This window comes from Myotis daubentonii, chromosome 13 (assembly GCF_963259705.1).
Source record: "Myotis daubentonii chromosome 13, mMyoDau2.1, whole genome shotgun sequence".
NCBI lineage: Eukaryota > Metazoa > Chordata > Mammalia > Chiroptera > Vespertilionidae > Myotis > Myotis daubentonii.
In genome coordinates, this window is record NC_081852.1 from 28,677,897 (window position 1) to 28,697,912 (window position 20,016).

The following is a 20,016-nucleotide window of genomic DNA, read 5'->3' on the forward strand; positions in this document are numbered from 1 at the left end:
GGCATCCACAAATTTTGCTAGGATGATGGTAACAATTTTTTAGGGGGAGCAAGGTCTCTAACTGCTCAGTTAAAAACAAGAAAAAATAGAAACAAACAAGCAAAAAAGGGCAAACAACCAAAGAGAAATGAAACAAAGGAAAGGCAGAGAGGAGGGGGAGACAGGAGGAGAAAGAGAGAGAAAGGAGAGGCGTGGGGGAGGGCGGGAGAGAAAGGGGAAGGAAGGAAGAAGATGCCTCCCAACTGACACTTTCCGTTGAGACACCAGCACCTTTACATTTATTGCGCCCAGGGCCTTTTGGTGTCACAGTCTGAGGCCCAAATTCCAGTTCTGCCATTTCCCAGCTCTAGACCTTGTTCTCAGGACTGCCTGCTCAACTCTGAGACAGTGGTTACCATACCCCTGTAGGAAGGAGATGCTCTGAGATTCAGTAATGTATGTTAAGGGTTAGGACCAAATACACTACCTAGACCACAGAGTTGGCATTAAATAAAGTATATTTCCTTCTTTTCCTCCTTCCCAAGAAGCAATTCTATTTATTCTCAAGCAAAAGTTATCACATTTAAAATTGCTCCAGGGAAGAATTTGCAATCTGCCTGTAGTAACTGATTGCAATGTTATATAAGAAAAACAGTCACAAAATCTAAGTGTATGTGAGTAATGTCTATTTAATGGGGGTTTGAGATTGACCAAAATACTTCCTCTTTTAGTCCTCCTGAGATATTCCAGGAATATTTTTAGGTAAGATGAGATGAAAACTACTCAAACAATGAAAAGAATACCCAACTAGATCTGAACTACTTGATAATTTTTGGATAGATGCCACTGAAAAGATTTTAAAATGAAATGAATATATCTTTGGTAAATTAATTATTAAGAGACCTTTATATTGTTTAATATTATTTGAACTTTTACAACTTAATGAAAATATGACTATGGTTTTGCTACACCAAGGAAAAATATAATTTTCACTGAAGGAATCATAATACAATTAGGAACTTTGCTTGACAACACAATTTAAAGAATATTTCCTTTCCCTGAAACAAAGAAGAAAGTACTTACCTCTAAGATTATGAAGCAAGACATCTAGTAAAGTCATAAATTTTGAGTACTGCAGAACAGAAAAGTCCATGCCTCTAGCCCACAAAAATCCAGATACATAATAATCTACTAGAATGGCTTCTTTTAAACAGGTTTTAAGATTTTTGAAATTCAGAAATGTGGCAAATTTCCTGTAACAAAAAGAAAAATTCAGGTATTGAAATTTGATTAAATATTGAACAGTCCCTTTTCTAAGTTTTAAAAACATACATATTTTTTGGAATGAAAATTCTATAATGCCTATAATCTAAAAATATTCATATCTAAATTCTAAGTCCAAAATGACATTCAAAAGAGCAACAGAGAGGGAGAGAGGGAAAGGGAGAGATAACGAGGAACTAGGGAAGAGGGAAAGGGAGGGGCAAGAAGAGAGAGAGAGAGAGAGGGAGGACAGGGGGCGGAAGAGGGAAAGGGAGAGAGAGGAAGAGCATAACTCTCTATATAAAAGGTTGAGTGGCTGACTGGCTGGTAGGTATGACACACACTGACCACCAGGGGCAGATGCTCAACACAGGAGGTGCCCTGTGACAGCAACTTTGCAGAGTGCCCTCTCACACTCTGGGACCCCTCGGGGGATGTCGGGCTTCCGGTTTCGGCCTGATCCCCGCAGGCCAGGCCGAGGGACCCACCTGCTGGGAGGACCCTGCTCATTCTGCAGATGCCCTTCGAGGCCCGGAGCCACCCCAGGTGCTGCAGGCCGGGAAGGGACTGCAGGAGGTTGGCTCCAGAGCAGGTCCCGCCCTTCTAGCCCAGTCACACCCCCCGGCCACCTTCTAATTAATTTCCTTTCAATGTGCACAAATCCATGCACCGGGCCTCTAGTGAAAATACAAAACCCTTTTTGGTCTTCTTGCTCTGCCTCTTCATTCATTTCTAATTCTCCTTCGCCTAGTCTTCCCTTCTCTTCTTCCATCTTTGAAGTATAGCAACTTAACTACTATTTTTTTTCTCTGAAATTCATTATTTTCCTATTATACAATCAAGTTTCTTGTCCTTCTGACAATGTTCTGGAATTAGATTGTTAAAATTTATTCTTTTTTTTTTAAATTCCAATTATGTATATTTACTAATTTTTTTTCTCTAGCTATAATTTTCTATTTAACCTTAAAAAATGTTTCATATCAATTTTCTTTTAATTTTATATACTTTTCTCATTATTGTATTCTATGTCCCTCAGTGTTTTCAGAGTGTTAATTCTCCCTTGGGCTGCTTTATAAATTCTATCTCTGCAACACTGTTTTTTTCCTACTCTGTTTTACCCATTTTGTCACCTTTTATTTTGTATTTCTTCCTTTAGTTTTTGTACTCAGATTTACCTTGTGGTAACTGCTTCCCATGCATTTTTTTAAATTCATGATAAATATTTTACTTTTTTTTTTTTACCTACTCATGGCTATATTTTTCTGATATATGTTTAATGCCTACGAGTTCTTTACCCTATTCAATTTTTTCCCCCTTGCTATGTCTTGTATGCATATTCCTTATTTAGCACTCAGACCTGGCCATATTACAAGCTATTTTCTGTATGACATAAGTTCATGTCAATGAGTCTAGTTTTATTCTTTTAATTAGTGGGGATAAAGAAGAAAGAAGTAAGATACGATTTCTTTACTATCACATAAACAACCTATTGCTTGTGAGTATGGGAAGCACCTGCTCTCATCTCTACATCCTGATCCTGTCGTTGCACCCGAGGCTTCTGGAAATGCGTTTCAAGGTTTTCTCTTCCCCTAGGAGAGTGAGTATAATTTTACCTCAGTCTAGGGTCTTCAGATGTGTGTGTATGTATGTATGTATGTATGTATGTATGTATGTATGTATGTGCTCCTTTCTCCTGCACTTCTGTTTCCAGCAGTTCATCTTCCTTCTAAGTGTACTCTTCATCTGCCATCTCTATGCTATGTATCTAAAAAATTAAATATTTGGCCTGAATAGTTACATGTATGCTCAGTGTTTGTATGTAAATGAAGGTAACTACTTGTGTAAGGATATTTTGGTGAAATTTCTTTGGCATCCTCCACCGCTGCCTCTCTCTGATATCCCTTGCACCTCTTCTCCTAGTACCATTTAGATGTTAACCTTCAATTTGAAATGCAGGACTAAGTATTTAACATTTCTATTCTTGGTTCAGTTACTTCACCCCAAAGGAGATTATGCAGGGAAGCATTTGGAGCAAGATACTACTGTGGTTTGACTGCAGCTTCTATATCCAACTGTCAAATTTGTAAGTTTTTCCTCTGGGGATAAGGAGAGATGAATAGAGGGAAGGGGAGAGATGGCCACGTCTGTAGCATGAGAAAATGCAGGGAAAGAGAAAGATGCTTGATAGTGACTTAGGAAGTTTTGCCACACTGATAAGCACTATAACTATCTCACCAAGAATTTCAGTAAAAATATTGCATTATTCTTGCATGCTCTTGACATTGGAGTGCATTTTATTTTTTAAATATGATGATATGCAGAAATAAGCCTTAAGGCAAGAATTGAACAGCTCATGGAAGCCCCGTTATAGAAAGGTTATTAAAAGATCTCAGTGTTATTTCTGTATTTAAAGAGTTATTTTAAATTTTGTTCCTATCATTGTTTCAAACAAGATTTGAGTAGATCTATTCATAAAATCAGAGTTACATTAAAACATAATTGATCGTACTTAGGAGACCATGAGAAATGTACCCAGACATTTAGCTTTACGTGAAGTATATTCCACAAATATGTTTTAATGATCCTTTAATGTTTTACGTGGTTGGCTGCTTTCATGGAGTACAACTTTTAATTTTAAAAGGTAGAAAATGTGTTAATTTCCTATAATTTATTTTTAATAGGTATATAGCTTTGCAAACTGTATGATTTTGGCATACTTCTGTCACTTAGTGACAGGATACCTAAATTATATTTCTGTTATGTTGAAAGGTATTTAATCTCCATTTATAATGACACTATTTTAACTAAAAATGAATGATTGATTGTAAATATTTCAGGATTACTATTACAAAATTCACTTAAAAAACACACACACAAAAAATTACTTTCCAGAACAGTGACTCCTGACATAACACTAGTGTCATTTATTCAAAATTGATGTCTTAAAATCTGAGATTACTTTAGGTGAATTCTATTAATGAGACCGTTTAAAAGGTCCACCTATGTTAAATCTGCTTGTTTCTATAGTGCTAACTTCTGTATCAACATCTGTATCATTTCCTTTGTCCTAGACCTCACCTCTTAAAGATTAAAATACTTTCAGAATTTAGATCATAAACAACAAAAAGAGCCAATAATTGAAAAAAAAAAAAAGATTGTCACAGAAGGTATGATACACAGTACAATTTAAGATGCGGAAATAAGTCTAAAAATCATTTGTCTGCAATACCTTTTATTTAATATTAATTGCATCTAACATAACATCTTTTATTTAATATTTTAAAAAATACTTTGTAAACGATATTAAATAAATATGTCATTTGCATCACATTTTTTATTAAATAACTAACTTTTACATTTCAATGACCAACAACATTTGGGATTACTTAATAAGAGAAAATAATATTTTACTTAAAGCATAAGTAATCAGCCGAAACCGGTTTGGCTCAGTGGATAGAGCGTCGGCCTGCGGACTCAAGGGTCCCAGGTTCGATTCCGGTCAAGGGCATGTTCGTGGGTTGCGAGCACATCCCCAGTGGGGGATATGCAGGAGGCAGCTGGTCGATGTTTCTCTCTCATCGATGTTTCTAGCTCTCTATCTCTCTCCCTTCCTCTCTGTAAAAAATCAATAAAATATATTAAAAAAAATAAAGCATAAGTAATCAGTGATGCTGATGAAATGAATGAATTTTACTAATCAATTCCTACATTAAAAGTCAGAATTCTCAATGAGCATTCATTTCTAAAAAAATTGTAAAATCATCATGAAATACTTGTTTTAAAATCAGTAAAGATTTTTATTGACTAACTATAGAGGCCCAGTGCACGAATTCATGCACTGGTGGGGTCTGGCCAGCCTGGCTCCAACCTGGGAACCTGGGCAGACTGGGTCTGGGCCTGTCGGGAGGAGGAAACAACAGGAGGTTGGCTGGCCAGCCTGCCCCAATCAGGGTTGATTAGGGCAGGGTCAGGCTGCCTGGGGGTAGGGGCCACAGGTGATTGGCTGGAGCCGCGCCCCTGATTGGGGTGGGGGGGCTGATCAGGTGTCAGTGGCTGGGGGAGGGGCCGTGGGAGGTTGGCTGGCCAGCCCCACCCCACATTGGGGCAGAGCTGGCTGGGGGGAGGGGCTGCAGGCTGATGGGGTGGTGGGGGTTGATTGGGAGAGGGGCTGGCTATGGAGAGGGGCTGTGTGTGGTGGGCCAGCCGGCCCTGCCCCCGAATGGGGTTGGGGAGGCCAATCAGGGGCCAGCAGCTGGGGGGAGGGGCCATGGGTGGTTGGCTGATTAGAGTGGGGGGGCCGATCGGGGTCAGAGTTGGATTGGGGGAGGGGCTGTGGGCTGAACGGGGTGGTGGGGGCCCATTGAGGGAAGGGGTTGTTGGGGGAGGGGCTGCGGGAGGTTGGCTGGCTGGCCACATCCCCTATTGGGGTAGGGGGGGTGGTCAGGGGCAGGCACGGCTGGGGGGCCTCAGGTGGTTGGCCAACTGGCCCTGCCCCTGACTGGGGTCAGGGGGGGCTGATCTGGGTTGGGGCCAAGTGGGGGGAGGGGCTGCAGGAGGTTGGCCCCACTCCTGATTGGGCTGGTTCGCTGGCCACAGTGGGTGTCATAGCAACTGTTTGTTCCAGTCATTACAGTGTTCAGTCCCTGGCTTTATATATATATATATAGATGCTTAGAAAGATGCAGAGAGTCAGTAGTATGGCCGAATCACTCATCACCAGCATTTCCAGTAGGATTTGCAGGTGCTGGAGGTGAACAGCATCTTGGGAAAAGGCCTGTCACTGTCATTCCTCTGCTCTTAATATGCTTTCCCTTCTCAGACTTCTCTCCTAGCCAGTACATCTGTCATATTCCTTCTCAGTAGTAAATTACCTCTATTCCATAATATTTGTGAGATTTGCAAATGATAACCCCTGACAGAGTCATTTTCTATTTGCCCATTACAGTCCACAACTCCCTGCTAAAATGTGGAGGACTGGCCTGCAGAAATCTTACACAGGGACATTACGATCCAGAACAGCACATTGTCCCCACTCTCTACACATTACAGCCAATCGGGATTCCATTATTAGAGCTGATGATTTTTAAAATCAGTGGTTACTAAAAACACCATTTAGGAATTTGTGTGTTAGATATATCTGACTAGAGTTCAAAGTAAATGCTCTACTATAGAAATCAATGGTCTTAAAAATAATATGTACACCTATTAGCATTATTGCCTATAAATTCAGTTATATCACATTTTTAAGCAAATGTATAAAAACAGAATACTCAATATAGCTTCATATCCAATAAAAATCAGAGGTGGATGGCTAATATTCAGAATTTCCAAATAAAATATATTATTAATATTACAGAAAATTACAACTTATTCTTTTCAAATGACACAGAAGACCTAAAAGCTCTTGTGAATATTTATGGTTTTATGGATGAAAGAGAAAAAGAAATAGAAGGCAGCATATGTTAAAGGCTGCTTTTAACAATAAATCTCTGCTCTCAGTTAATATTAACAAGTTGGCTTGAAATGCATTTCTCTCATAAAGAAGAATACTGAGTAGTGCAAAGTCAGTTGGTTAAGAATTTTTGTGTTCCAGAGTCTGAATATATATCTATATATAATATACAGTATATATATACATATATATGTATATATATATATTCAGAAAAAAGTTTAAAATGTGTAGTAGAATATTATGGTCATTTATAGATGCAGAGCTAGAACTGTTCTGCATTTAATTGTAATATTGAAGTGCTTACTGTTGAACTCCATCTATGTCCTCTGCTAGCATTTCGGTGATTTGGGCAACTGAGAGAAAATCTGGAGACAGAAACTTGTCATGCTCCTGAAATTCAGCATCTTTCTACAAAAAAAAAAGTGGAATGAGTTATCTCAATCATATCTTTTACATATTAATCCCAAGGATATCAACATTTGTTCTGACCATGAGACCAGGAAAATTTTTTTTAGAACAACTCTCTCCTAGATAATCCTTTTCTGTTTTTAAGTAAAAATTGAATGGCTAGTCAATCTATCTTTTGAGCATACTTAAAACTGGGTAATGGTTTTCAATTAACAAATATTTTTAATATCTGTATGGAGAGCGGCTACAGCGTTCACGCCTTGGACCGACTTGTGGCCCAGCCACATATAAGTCCCAGCTTGTACGGCAAAGCCCTCCCAGCACGATTATAGCCAGAAGGCTATGATTGTAAGCTCCACCTTATAGTCCAACCCTGCATTCCTAGGTCACTAAGGGATGTGGGCTGCAGGGGGTGCAGCAAGTGCTGCCTAAACAAAGCTTGATAGAGTTCAGAGAATGGCAACAACAGGAAAGAAGCAGATTTGAAATTCGCAAGAACATTGTAAACATCTTGCCCTTGTTTTGCTTTGTGTGATCTGACTATAAAATAAAGCTTTGGCTTACAGGCTGTGTCAGTTTCCTCATCCAGGCACAGAGATCCACCTGGTCCCAACTGTATTCTCTTGTCTGTTTTCTTTAATCCTTCAACGCCCCTCCTCAGGTTTACCCCTGGCTGTGCTGGACGCGGTTCATCTACGCATTCCTCATTGAACTTGGGGCTCAAAAGGAGGCAACGGCAAGTAAGAAAGACTTGCTATCCTCAAGAATCTTAACATCTAGTGGGAGGAACAAATTAAGGGTGACTATAAAATAAGAAAATAAAATGGTGAGCCATAAAAATGTGGCATTCAGTTCAAAAGGAACAAGATTAGGAATAGGACGAGGAAAGTCTACAGACAGAAGGTCCAGGAAAGGACTTTGTGAGATTAGGCATGCCCCACGTGAATGAGCAGCAAAACCAACGTGACAAAGACATTGATGTTGGGTACCAGTTCTGTAAATATCAAGTAACTTCATAATGGTACCTACGTTACAAGCGGGGGACTAGTTGGACCTAAGTGGGAAGTTGCCAGTGGGAACCTATTGTGGGAGATCTTAAATTTAATAATTCAGTAAATATTAAATTACAGGATATGAGATACTGTGCAATGAAACATAAATATTTTAAACCCTAGCTAAAGAATGACATGCTAAAGAATGTGTTCTTGCTAACAGAGTCAATAAGGCATCCATGAAGTTTTGAGCAGTGAATGGCATAAAACTGTGCTTGAAGGAAGGGTAATCTTTAGCAGGGGCAGAGTAAGGGCACAGAGGAGGAGCTAAATGAAAGGATTGTTAAAACAGGAATGAGGCCTGAGGCTGTACTAGGCTCCATGTAGTGCACCTTAAAAGAAAGAGGTGAATGCACCATATTATATATGGGGGACTAAAAGAGTGAAGGAGGAATGGAGGTTCTGAGTTTCTGAAATAGGCGACTAGAAGGAAAAGGGCCTCCAATAGCATACATGCCCCTCTGTGTGACCTAGACAAAGGCATCCTCTCTAGGGGCAGCAAGTTGAGATTCTTAAGGCTGGCACAGCCCTGGGCCCAAGTGCAGCACTTGTGAAGACGGTATAGTTTCTGCTCCTGCTCAACCCTCAGCCAAGTCCTATTGTTTGGAGTACAACCTGCAAAATCCACACATGGTACTCTTGTTACACAGAATAGAGCTAGGAGTTTTGGAAGATGATTCTAGGTTTTTTGTTGTTGTTTTTTTTTTAAATTTTTTTTTATTGCTTAAAGTATTACAAAGAGTATTATATATGTCTCCTTCCCCCCCCCCCCCGCCCTTGACAATCCCCTGGCCTCCCTTACCCCCCAGTGTCTTATGTCCATTGGTTAGGCTTATATGCATGCATACAAGTCCTTTGGTTGATCTCTTACCCACCCCCCTCCTGCCCTCCCACCCTCCCCGGCCTTCCTGCTGTAGTTTGACAGTCTGTTCGAGGCAGCTCTGCCTCTGTATCTATTTTTGTTCATAAGTTTATAATGGTCTTTATTATCCAGAAATGAGTGACATCATGTGGTATTTTTCCTTCATTGACTGGCTTATTTCACTTAGCATAATGCTCTCCAGTTCCATCCATGCTGTTGCAAATGTTAAGAGTTCCTTCTTTTTTATGGCAGCATAGTACCTGCAAAATCCACACATGGTACTCTTGTTACACAGAATAGAGATAGGAGTTTTGGAAGATGATGCTAGTTTTAAAAAGGCAAGATAGTGAGTTTGGTTTCAGTGGTTGAGTTTAAGCTGCAATATGCCTATCAAGGAAGAAATGTGTACAGGTTAATTAGAAATGCTGGAGTCAGAAAGGTCAAGTTTGAAGATCCTGGTTTAGGAATCCCTCGAATGTGAGAATGGATGGAACTGCCCAAAGCAGAGCAGGAGGAGAAGAGCTGTGAATGGGGGTGAAAGAGGAGACAGACACAGAAACAGCAACAGCTCCATAAAAATCAAGGATTGTGAGGTTTAGGGAAGAGAGGGGGCAAGTGTTTTCCATTCAACAAATAGTAATATATCCTTCCATGTGAATGGGCTCCAATAAATAAGAAAAGCAAAGAAATGCTTTGCTATAGTAAACAAGATCATATCACAATTTTTCGTTATTCTTTTCCCAGAATAGAAAGATTCCAAAGCTGGCACTTACTAGGAATGGTAATCAGTTTAATGATTGTATTTAAATTAGGTTGTTATATTTTTGTTTTTAAATATCTAACTTAGACTTAAAATATGCTACTTCATTAGCTATCTTTTTTTGTAATCCAGGGTTAGGAAATTAACCTAACCTAGATCATTCTATCAACACTAATAAAAGAGAAAAATGGTAATTGGCGTACGACGATACCCTTTTCATTGGCTAATCAGGGCTATATGCAAATTAACTGCCAACTAAGATTGGCAGTTAACTGCCAACAAGATGGCGGTTAATTTGCATATGTAGGCACAATGCAGGGAGGCGAAAGGGAAAGCAGGAAGAAGCCCCCTGCCACTGACAGTGATCAGAAACCCAGGGGGGAGCTAAGAGCTGGGGGGCAGGGCAAAGGCGGCCCTGGGGCCGCCTTTGCCCTGCCCCCCAGCCATGATTGGAGAATCAGGTGCCTTTTCCGCCCTGGCCAGTGATAGCAGGAAGTAGGGGTGGAGCCAGTGATGGGAGCTGGGCATGGTCGAAGCTGGCAGTCCCAGGAGCTAGGGGTCCCTTGCCTGGGCCTAAAGCGAAGCCCACGATCGTGGGGCCGCTGCAGCTGCGGGTCCCCGCTGCCCGGGCTGGATGCCTAGGCCAGAGGCGTCAGGCCTGGGCAAGGGGCCGATCCTGCGATTGGAGGGTGATGGGGGTCAACGCCTGAGGGCTCCCAGTATGTGAGAGGAGGCAGGCTGGTCTGAGGGACACTCCCCCCCACACACACCCAGTGCACGAATTTCGTGCACCTGGCCCCTAGTTAGATTATAATCTCAATTAAGCCAAAAATACCTTAGTACCTAATATATAATGTCTTGCACCTAGTAGGCACTTAGATACTTGGAAACTGAATTAAACACACTCAGTTTTTAGATAGGATAGTATTTTAGTCCACAATATATGGCTGTATATTTGTTAAAATGTTTGTTGGTTATATATTTTTTATTAGTAGCAGTATTCCTGTACTGTCAAGCCCATTAGATTATGAATTCCTCAAGGACAGTCATTCAATCTTTTACTTCTTTTGAGAATTCTGAAGATCCTACTTATGTCAACATAGGTTGTTAATAGGCTGCCTGAATTCATCTCCATCATTTGATGACACTGTTGAATGATGCAGCTTAATGAAAAGCAGGACTTAGATTTGGAAATCTCATGAGGTTTGACAACTGATTAATTTTGTGACTTACAGCAAGTCTTTTGAACCTAAATTTGAATTCATGTTAAAAATCATTTTGGCCCTAACCGGTTTGGCTCAGTGGATAGAGCGTCAGCCTGTGGACTCAAGGGTCCTGGGTTCGATTCCGGTCAAGGGCATGTACCTTGGTTGCGGGCACATCCCCAGTGGGGGGTGTGCAGGAGGCAGCTGATCGATGTTTCTCTCTCATCGATGTTTCTAACTATCCGTCTCCCTACCTCTCTGTAAAAAATCAATAAAATATATTTTTAAAAAATCATTTTGATACGTTTTAATATATATAAGATTGCTATCATTATTAATAATGAATAAATATATACATGAAAGGTTCATTTTACAGATATTAGATCAATTTTATTAGATTTAAAATTTTCTGGATAGGAAAAAATATGTCATACAAGAACTATATGGAAAAGAATACAATACTCAACCTTTTGTATAATAACAGTTCTAGCTAAGATGCCTATGATCAGTGCATTTTTTACTAAAACTTGATAGCTTAAGATAATCATCTTATAGGAGGGTTTGCCTCTGGTTTCTTATTTTCTTTGTTTAAATTGAATTCCTGGACCTATTTTAAACTAGAGCTCTTTTTTGTTTGTTTATACACTGCCTTGCATTAGAAAGGATACAAGGTGGTTAAAAATCTTTAATCTTTTAACACATACATTCTCATTTGTACAAATCAAATGCATAATAGAAAATTCATGAATAGGCTAATAAAAATGTGGATATGTAATTGTGGCTTTCTCTGTAAAATTACATCTCTGACTAGGAAAATCTGTAAGCTAAACTGCACTGTAACTCATTTTATTCCACCACCTGGTGGATTTTAGCAGTTATTCCAGAAGCAATAAAATTGAAAGCCTGATATTATTTGCCAGATAATGTTTTCTCTGAAATTTTTCTCTAATGTCACCTAAACCTTGTATACTTGTCTGCCTTCTAGAATTTAAGGTTTCTGGGGGTATATTTGTATCCATCACTGACAGTGTCTTAAAAGATTATTTTTTTTAAATATATTTTATTGATTTTTTACAGAGAGGAAGGGAGAAGGATAGAGAGTTGGAAACATTGATGAGAGAGAAACATCAATCATCTGCCTCCTGCACATCTCCTACTGGGGATGTGCCCACAAGCAAGGTACATGCCCTTGACTGGACTCGAACCTGGGACCCTTCAGTCCGCAGGCCAATGCTCTATCCACTGAGCCAAAGCGGTTGGGGCAAAAGATTCTTAAGAAATGTTCATTAAAAGAAAAATACATTTCACCAAAAATGACTACGGAGGCGTTTCAGTCATACAGTGGTCTACAATTTCCACATTTTAAAAGACTTTCTTCAAGCCTGAAAATAAATGAACTAAGGAGCAGCACTGTGTTGAACCATGTTGGAGCCTGAGGCAAAAGGGGGGGAAAAATCAGTAATACTAATGCTGTCTTTATTTAAAACTTTGACCATTAGGGATTTATTTGCATTAACTTTGATTTTTTAAAATATTGCATTAAAATATAATTTATCTTGACTACTGAATTTTTTTGGCACCCTTAAATTTTGTGCACAAGAAGAGTGCATCACTCACCTCACTATAGTCCTGACCATGCTAAAGAGCCAATTTAAGAAAAAGAAGGAAAAAATAATTGAAAAAAGGATAAGTTAAAGCAACAGCTAATTCTTTAAAATAATAAAACAGGAAAATCTCTAGCAAATGTGATTAAAAATAAAGAAAAAATATATGCATGTAAGTGGAAATACATTTTAAAATTACAAGGAAATGGGTGATTTTGTAGGATTACGTAAGTTATCAAACTTGACTAGGGTAAGAGAGAACTGACCAAACATGGACTAAACGGAAAGTCTACTTTTTAAAAAGTCACCATGCCCAATAGTTTTACACTTGAAGTGCTACATAATAAACAAGAACACAAATTCTGTTAACTGTAATAATTATAGACTGTAGATAACTCATTTTTAAGAGCCATCATAATCTACACACAAAAACCTGAACTAGCACAAAAAGAAAATTATAGACTGAAATCATTAATAAATTCAGATGCAAAAATTCTAATTAAAATGCTATGTTGGAAAACTGAATCCAGAAATGTTCTAATAGAACAATAAGCTATCATTGTGACCAAATTAGGATAAATTCAGAAATGCAAGGATGGATCATCATGAAAAACTCTATCATAACTTTGTATGTATATAGTTGTATATAGGAACTAAATCTTTAGATCCATTGAATTGCATTTACAATGTGGGAAGGATTGAATTTTTTTAAATTTGAAGGTTTCCAATAAGTCGTCTTTTTATCAACTCTTATTATTAAACTTTTGATCGTTTATAATATCTTTAGGTCCTATGCCTTATTATATTCAAAACCAAGATCTTGCCATTTCCATTTCTAATTAATTTCTAATATAGGGAATAGCAATTGGCCTTGTATTTTTGTTATATGTAACCACCTTATCAAATTTTGTATTAGTTCAAACCATGTTAATACAATGTCAGGTTTCTTAGGTATGCAACCATGTAATCTTCAAATAAAGTGTTTTTTCTTTATTTAATTTCTAACACTTAAGGCACATATTTAGTTTTCTTATTTTATTAATTAGAAGTTCTATAGTATGTTGGATTACAGTAATGTTACTAGCCAGAATTCCTTTCTAGTTTCTGGCTTTTATACAAATGGCTTTAAGTATTTCACCATTCAATATGATGATGTTTGGCAAATAATTTCTTCTTGTTTAGCTATTCTTTTGTACTCATATTTTACTGAGAGTTTTGTCACTGAATTCTACCTGTTTTATAAAATACTAGGGGCCCGGTGCACGAAATTCGTGCACTGGGTGTGTGTGGGGGGGAGTGTCCCTCAGCCCAGCCTGCCCCCTCTCACATACTGGGAGCCCTCAGGCGTTGACCCCCATCACCCTCCAATCGCAGGATCGGCCCCTTGCCCAGGCCTGACGCCTCTGGCCTAGGCGTCCGGCCCGGGCAGCGGGGACCTGCAGTGGCAGCGGGGGGCGCTGCGATTGCGTGGGCTCCGCCCCTGCCCCTGCAGGATGCCTCTGGCTGAGGCGTCCGGCCCGGGCAGCGGGGACCCACAGCTGCAGCGGCCCCGCGATCGTGGGCTCCGCTTTAGGCCCAGGCAAGGGGCCCCTAGCTCCTGGGACTGCCAGCTTCGACCGTGCCCAGCTCCCATCGCTGGCTCCACCCCTACTACCTGCTATCACTGGCCAGGGTGGAAAAGGCACCTGATTCTCCGATCATGGCTGGGGGGCAGGGCAAAGGCGGCCCCAGGGCCACCTTTGCCCTGCCCCCCAGCTCTTAGCTCCCCCCTGGGTTTCCGATCACTGTCAGTGGCAGGGGGCTTCTTCCTGCTTTCCCTTTCGCCTCCCTGCATTGTGCCTACATATGCAAATTAACCACCATCTTGTTGACAGTTAACTGCCAATCTTAGTTGGCAGTTAATTTGCATATAGCCCTGATTAGCCAATGAAAAGGGTATCGTCGTACGCCAATTACCATTTTTCTCTTTTATTAGTGTTGATATATATATGAATTCTCTATTCTATTCCACTGACTACTTTGTCTATTTTTGTGTCCATTCAGGTATACTGATCCTATATAATAAAAGTCTATATGCTAAGTGTCCGGTCGTCTGTTCAACCAATCAAAGCATAATATGCTAATGATATGCTAAGGCGGCTCAACCACTTGCTATGACATGCACTGACCACCAGGGGGCAGATGCTCTGACCAGTAGGTTAGCTTGCTGCTGGGGTCCTGCTGATCAGGACTGAGCAAGACGGGCCAGACATGCCCTGGAGCCCTCCCGTGGTCCCTCTCTGGCTGCCAACCTCCCACATCCCTCCCCCGCCCCAATTGTGTCCTCTCACAATCCGGGACCCCTCAGGGAATGTTGGAGAGCTGGTTTCAGCCCAATCTGCAGGCCAGGCCCACTGGTACACAAATTCATGCACCGGGCCTCTAGTAATGTTATAATGTGATAGTGGTAGTCAGTCCATTCTCTAAGAACAGAGAGGATAGTTAATTTAGTTAGGAAGCTAATTTAATTGATGGTTCACATCTAGAAGAAAACAAAATGAAATCCTCATTTCAAATAAATAAAATATATCTATCAAACATTAATTTTAGCTGTGTTAAAAACCTAACTTTAGTATATTAAAACTTTAAGTATTAGAAAATGATTGAAGATTATTTGTGCAACCTGAAAGGGAGGCTGGAGGGGAGAAGAAGTAGGACTTTTAAAATAAGACAGGAAACGCAAAGAAATGCCCAAATGTTTGTCAATATTTTCATACCCACAGCCACTATTCCCAGAAGTTCTCAGCGTCTGATAAATAATAATATTGTATAATAACATTTTGGGGTACATTAGTAGCATTTTCTCAATGATATTTTAAGGAATATTTTGGAGACCTCCCCTTGGTCGTGCATAGGTTGACCTACTCTATATGCTGTGAATGGCTTTAATAAATAACTCGAGTAATGTTGAAATAGCAGAAACCTCATCATTTTGCTGTTCATGTTAAGCCCAAAGTGTTGTCTCTCTAACCTGTCAATAGAAGGGGGCTGTTTTCAAGTTCTGTAGAAACCACCTACAGTAGAGAGGATCGTCAATGGCCTCCTCCAGGACATAATGAGATCTCTAAGACACATGACCTTCACCTTTCCACTCAAGGTTATGTAAGTGTTCTCCTGTGCTGATAAAGCCCAGAAAGCATCTATCAGGGGATATGGTGACACTAAGGGACATTATTCAGAAAAAGCAATTGGGTGGGAAATAAACATTTACATTTTCTTTTAGGTCTCATATAATATGAGTTGAAGTATAGTCCTTTTAAGTATACTACTTAAGTAATTATATTTCCTAAATAGTGTTTTCAAAAATATTAAGAAAGTCAGCTTATGAATAAACTAATAATAAAAGACTGATGACTGAATTTCTAGTTTTCATTTTTACATTCAATTACAAATTCACTTATAAATTCCTTTCACTTATGTATAAACATACATATGTCTACAGCAAATATTTATTTTCAGATTTTTGATATTTTTCTGTTCTTGTGCATTGATACATATCTCTGCTAAAAGTTTGGTCTTACCTTTCGCAAGGAGTCATTTGCTCCAATGCTATTAAAGAACCTGGAATGTTAAATTCAGAGAGTTGGCAAGAAGAGTTTATACAATGTCATAGGAAAAATATTTTCCTGGACCTGCATTTCATGTCTGCTTGTTCACAGTATCTGATCGAGTAGATTTTAGTCTATGATTACTACTATCTCTCCTGGCATACGTCAGTCCACCTATGATTTTAACAAGTTATATTTTATTGATTGCTTACTATGTGACTGCAGTAATGGGTTGTTTTTATTCTAGTTATTGGCAACAAACAACAAATGGGAAACCTGAGACTCCTGGAAGCTTATGTTGTATTTCCAATAGACTTGGCAAGAAAAGAAATATTTCACTACTGCTTGGCTGAAATGACTCCATGGTCTACTGGCTAAGTCAATTTGGATACCGAATTTATTAGAAGTGACACCATAAGGGACCAAGTCTCAGGGGATCAACTCTGGAAAGAATCTGATCTGAGAAGAATCTTTCAGTAACTAACTGAAAAGCTGTGGCCTTGGGAAGACTCCAAGAGAGAGAGGTTTTGCCATCTTTTCCATCTCACCCCTGAGCCCTCCAGTCAGCACAAATGGGTGGCTGGCAGAACCTGTCATTCTAATGAATGACACAGCTCTATGGATCAACTCTCTCCTCTGTGAACTACAGGAACTCTGCCTCCATTAGACAGTGCTAATATGGTAAATACTCACCTAAGGCCTATAACTAGCTCATTCATCTGCCTCATCATCCATTATAAAAAGTGAATTTTTTCCCCTAGACCAGTGGTCGACAAACTCATTAGTCAACAGAGCCAAATATCAACAGTAAACGATTGAAATTTCTTTTGAGAGCCAAATTTTTTAAACTTAAACTACATAGGTAGGTACACTGTTATTAACTTAATTAGGGTACTCCTAAGGCTTAGGAAGAGCCACACTCAAGGGGCCAGAGCTGCATGTGGCTCGCGAGCCGCAGTTTGCCGACCACGGCCCTAGACCATGGTATTTATTTGCATCTTTAAAAACCTTGTGGGGTATTTCTTTCTTTTTCTTGAGTACAGATACATTAGGACCTCAAATTATCTGTCTTAGAAAGGACGTTATCTACATGGATATGTACACTGAAAATTACGTATTGTCATAAGTATGTTTTTGTATATATTTAACAGAAATGTATTGGGAAATTTCCTATGCCACTTTTGAAATTGTATTACATTAGAGATCACAAGGGAGTAACAGGCAGTTTATCACATTAAGATGTGTTTTTTAAGTACGCTAATTTCAAAGGGCTCACAGGCGAGACAGCATGCCTTGGCGGTCTGCAGATAGTAATGGGAAGGATCTGGATTGGGAACAGCTTTGCATACCTCTGAGCAAGGAACTGAATTCTTGGCTCTGTGTTTATTTACAATATTGCAGCTAATACTTCTGCAGAGAGAACGTTGTTTAGGCTAATGAGGGAGGTGAGCATAGAGTTAATTATAACATTATTTACCTTTGGGGGCCTTAAGAAACTGAAAAACACTTCACAGGAACAACATGGCGGGCTCAGTGTGTGAAGACAAACGTTTTCTTAGTGATCTCTGGCATAGCAGGTATGTTCTTAATAAATACCTCAGGATACCAAGCTTATGAGAAGTCAAAGTTACCTAAAGCCCATCTATGACTGAGAGGTGATGTTGGGCGGGGCCTAAAGATAAGTCTTTATTGTGCACAGGAAACCACTGGGGCCCGCGGAGGTGAACTAACTTCCCAGAAGACAAGCTGATGATGAGCAACACCGCCACAGCCAGAAGGTCGATTTTCCAGGGATGCCTCCTTTGTCCGACCTCTTATCATGTATTTACTTAGAGAAATGGTAAAATAGTAAGGGAAAAACCAAGCCCCAGCCTTCAAACATTACTCAGTCCAGTATTAATGAAGAGTTATTCCCTGACACCTTTTCAACAATCGGAACTGTGATCGTTAAAAAAAAAGAATTAGAAATTTCCAAAAGGGACTGATGGCCTACTTCAAATGCCAAAATCCCTTTGTAAGCGCAGAGAATCCGGGGAAGCGCGTAGCGGAGAGTCTTCGGGCCTAAAACCAAAGCAGCCCAAGGAGGAACCGCCAGTTTACCCTCGAGGGCCGGACGGGCCGCGTGCCAGGGCGGGTGGGGCCGGGAAGGCGGGACTCCGGGGGCGCGGGGCGGTGCCTCCGGGTCCCTCGCACCGCCTCTCGGGGCCCCGCGCAGCCCCACGCCTCCGCCCTCCCGGCCCGGCCCGGCCCGCCCCGGGCGTGGGACTCGGACCCGGGCCTGGCCTGGCCGAGGGTCCCGCGGGTCTAGGGGGTGAGGGTGCGTGCGCTAGGGGGTCGCGGGCATCGGGAAGGGCGACGTACCTCCGACTCCGGCGGGGTTCCCGTCGGGGTCAATGCCGCGGAGGTCGTCGCCCCGACAGTTGACCCCAAAGAAGCCGCCATGATCTCGCGGAGCGGAGCGGCCCCTCGTCACCTAGGCAACCGGGGCGGGGCCGGGGTCGGGGCTGGGGAGTGCATCCCAGCGTCAAGCGACTTCCGGTCGGAGCCCGGGCGCAGGCGGGAGGGGTGGGACCCGGCGGTGGGAGCTGAGGTCTCAGGCGGGTCGGGTGGGGGCACTGCTGGGAAGGCCCTTTGGATCTTTGAGTTGAGACAGTAAGAGTGAGCGCAGGGGCAGCAATTTAAATGAGCTCATATGTGGAAGTTTCTACTGCCAATGCATTAAATTCTCAATAAATAGTTAAGTGAGATATGTTATTGGAACTTTACCATGGATTGACATTTTTTAGTGTCCTTACCTTTCAGAGATACAGACTGATTTATTGTTGATGAAATGATGTAATGTTTGGATTTACTCCAAAATAATAAGGGGAGGAGCATGGGAAATGGGTGGAGGAATAGAAAATTAATCAAGATTGAGTACATGGTGGTGGTGGTGGGGGGGGGTGGTCACTACATTATTCTTTCTAGTGTATATATGTTTGAAATTTTCCATAATAAAACATCTAAAAACAATATAGCTATTGGCCTTATGAGTATTCCTTTCTGGGTAATCCCTGCTTTGAAAGTGAAATGTACTTTGCTTGCAATCACCTGCATGGGAATTGCTGTGCACGAAGCTTCCTGGAAAAGTCAGACATCATTTGTGTGCTCCAGTTTTCTCATCTGTAAAATGGGATAATGACTGCCTCACAGCATTACCATGAGGATTTAACATGTTAATGTATGGGAATGTCTAGTAGGGTGTCCTGCACCTTCAAGTGTTAGATATTGTTAGGATTAGGATCAGTTTGCATAATTTCTCCTGATTGTAGCCCATCGTGAATACAGCTGCCAGGATTATGTTTTCCCATTGCCTTTCAGACCAAATTAAACACGTTAGCTTTACATAACCTCCACAATAGTGCCTCTAATTAAAATTGTCTCACAGTTCACACGTTATGCACACAGTTTGTATTTTCATCTGGTCTTCATGAATTGTCTCTGGTTTTGTGTATGTTTGGCCAATTTTTCAAGTGGACTGTAGTGGCATTTTCATTCTTAAAGAAACTGGTTTAGTTCTTAAAACACTGTTCATTCAACAATGCATCTATGACTTCCAACCCCCTTTAAAAAGGACTACCTCAATTAGTGGAAATACAGTCAATTTTTAGTGATTGCAGAGTTGATACAAGAGCTACCTAGCACCTTACAAACTCATTACAATGTGTATTTATTTGATTATTTCCTCCTTACTGCTACTTCAAAGACACTGAAAATAGCAAGTCACCTTCTGTGAGGTAAAAAAAATTCTCTCTCCACTTTCCTTAAATTTAGCATTTGGTAAAGTGCTAAAGCACTTATTTCT

At 40.6% G+C, this 20,016-nt stretch overlaps 1 protein-coding gene across 2 annotated transcripts in view; it reads right to left on the minus strand.

Moving 5' to 3' along the window:
- CABCOCO1 (ciliary associated calcium binding coiled-coil 1) overlaps positions 1-18,659 on the minus strand; it is a 117,272-nt gene extending 98,613 nt beyond the window's left edge. Inside the window, exons 1-4 of one of the 2 annotated variants that reach the window (XM_059662615.1) lie at positions 18,534-18,641; positions 16,146-16,185; positions 6,999-7,102; positions 1,063-1,232 (exon numbers count right to left, since the gene is read on the minus strand). In XM_059662615.1, coding sequence (XP_059518598.1) covers positions 1,063-1,232; positions 6,999-7,030 — 202 coding nt within the window. In that variant the 5' untranslated portion in view covers positions 7,031-7,102; positions 16,146-16,185; positions 18,534-18,641. Of the gene's footprint in view, positions 1-1,062; positions 1,233-6,998; positions 7,103-16,145; positions 16,186-18,533 lie in introns of both variants that reach the window. The other variant, XM_059662614.1, reaches the window with a different exon arrangement.
- Positions 18,660-20,016: the final 1,357 nt, after the last annotated feature.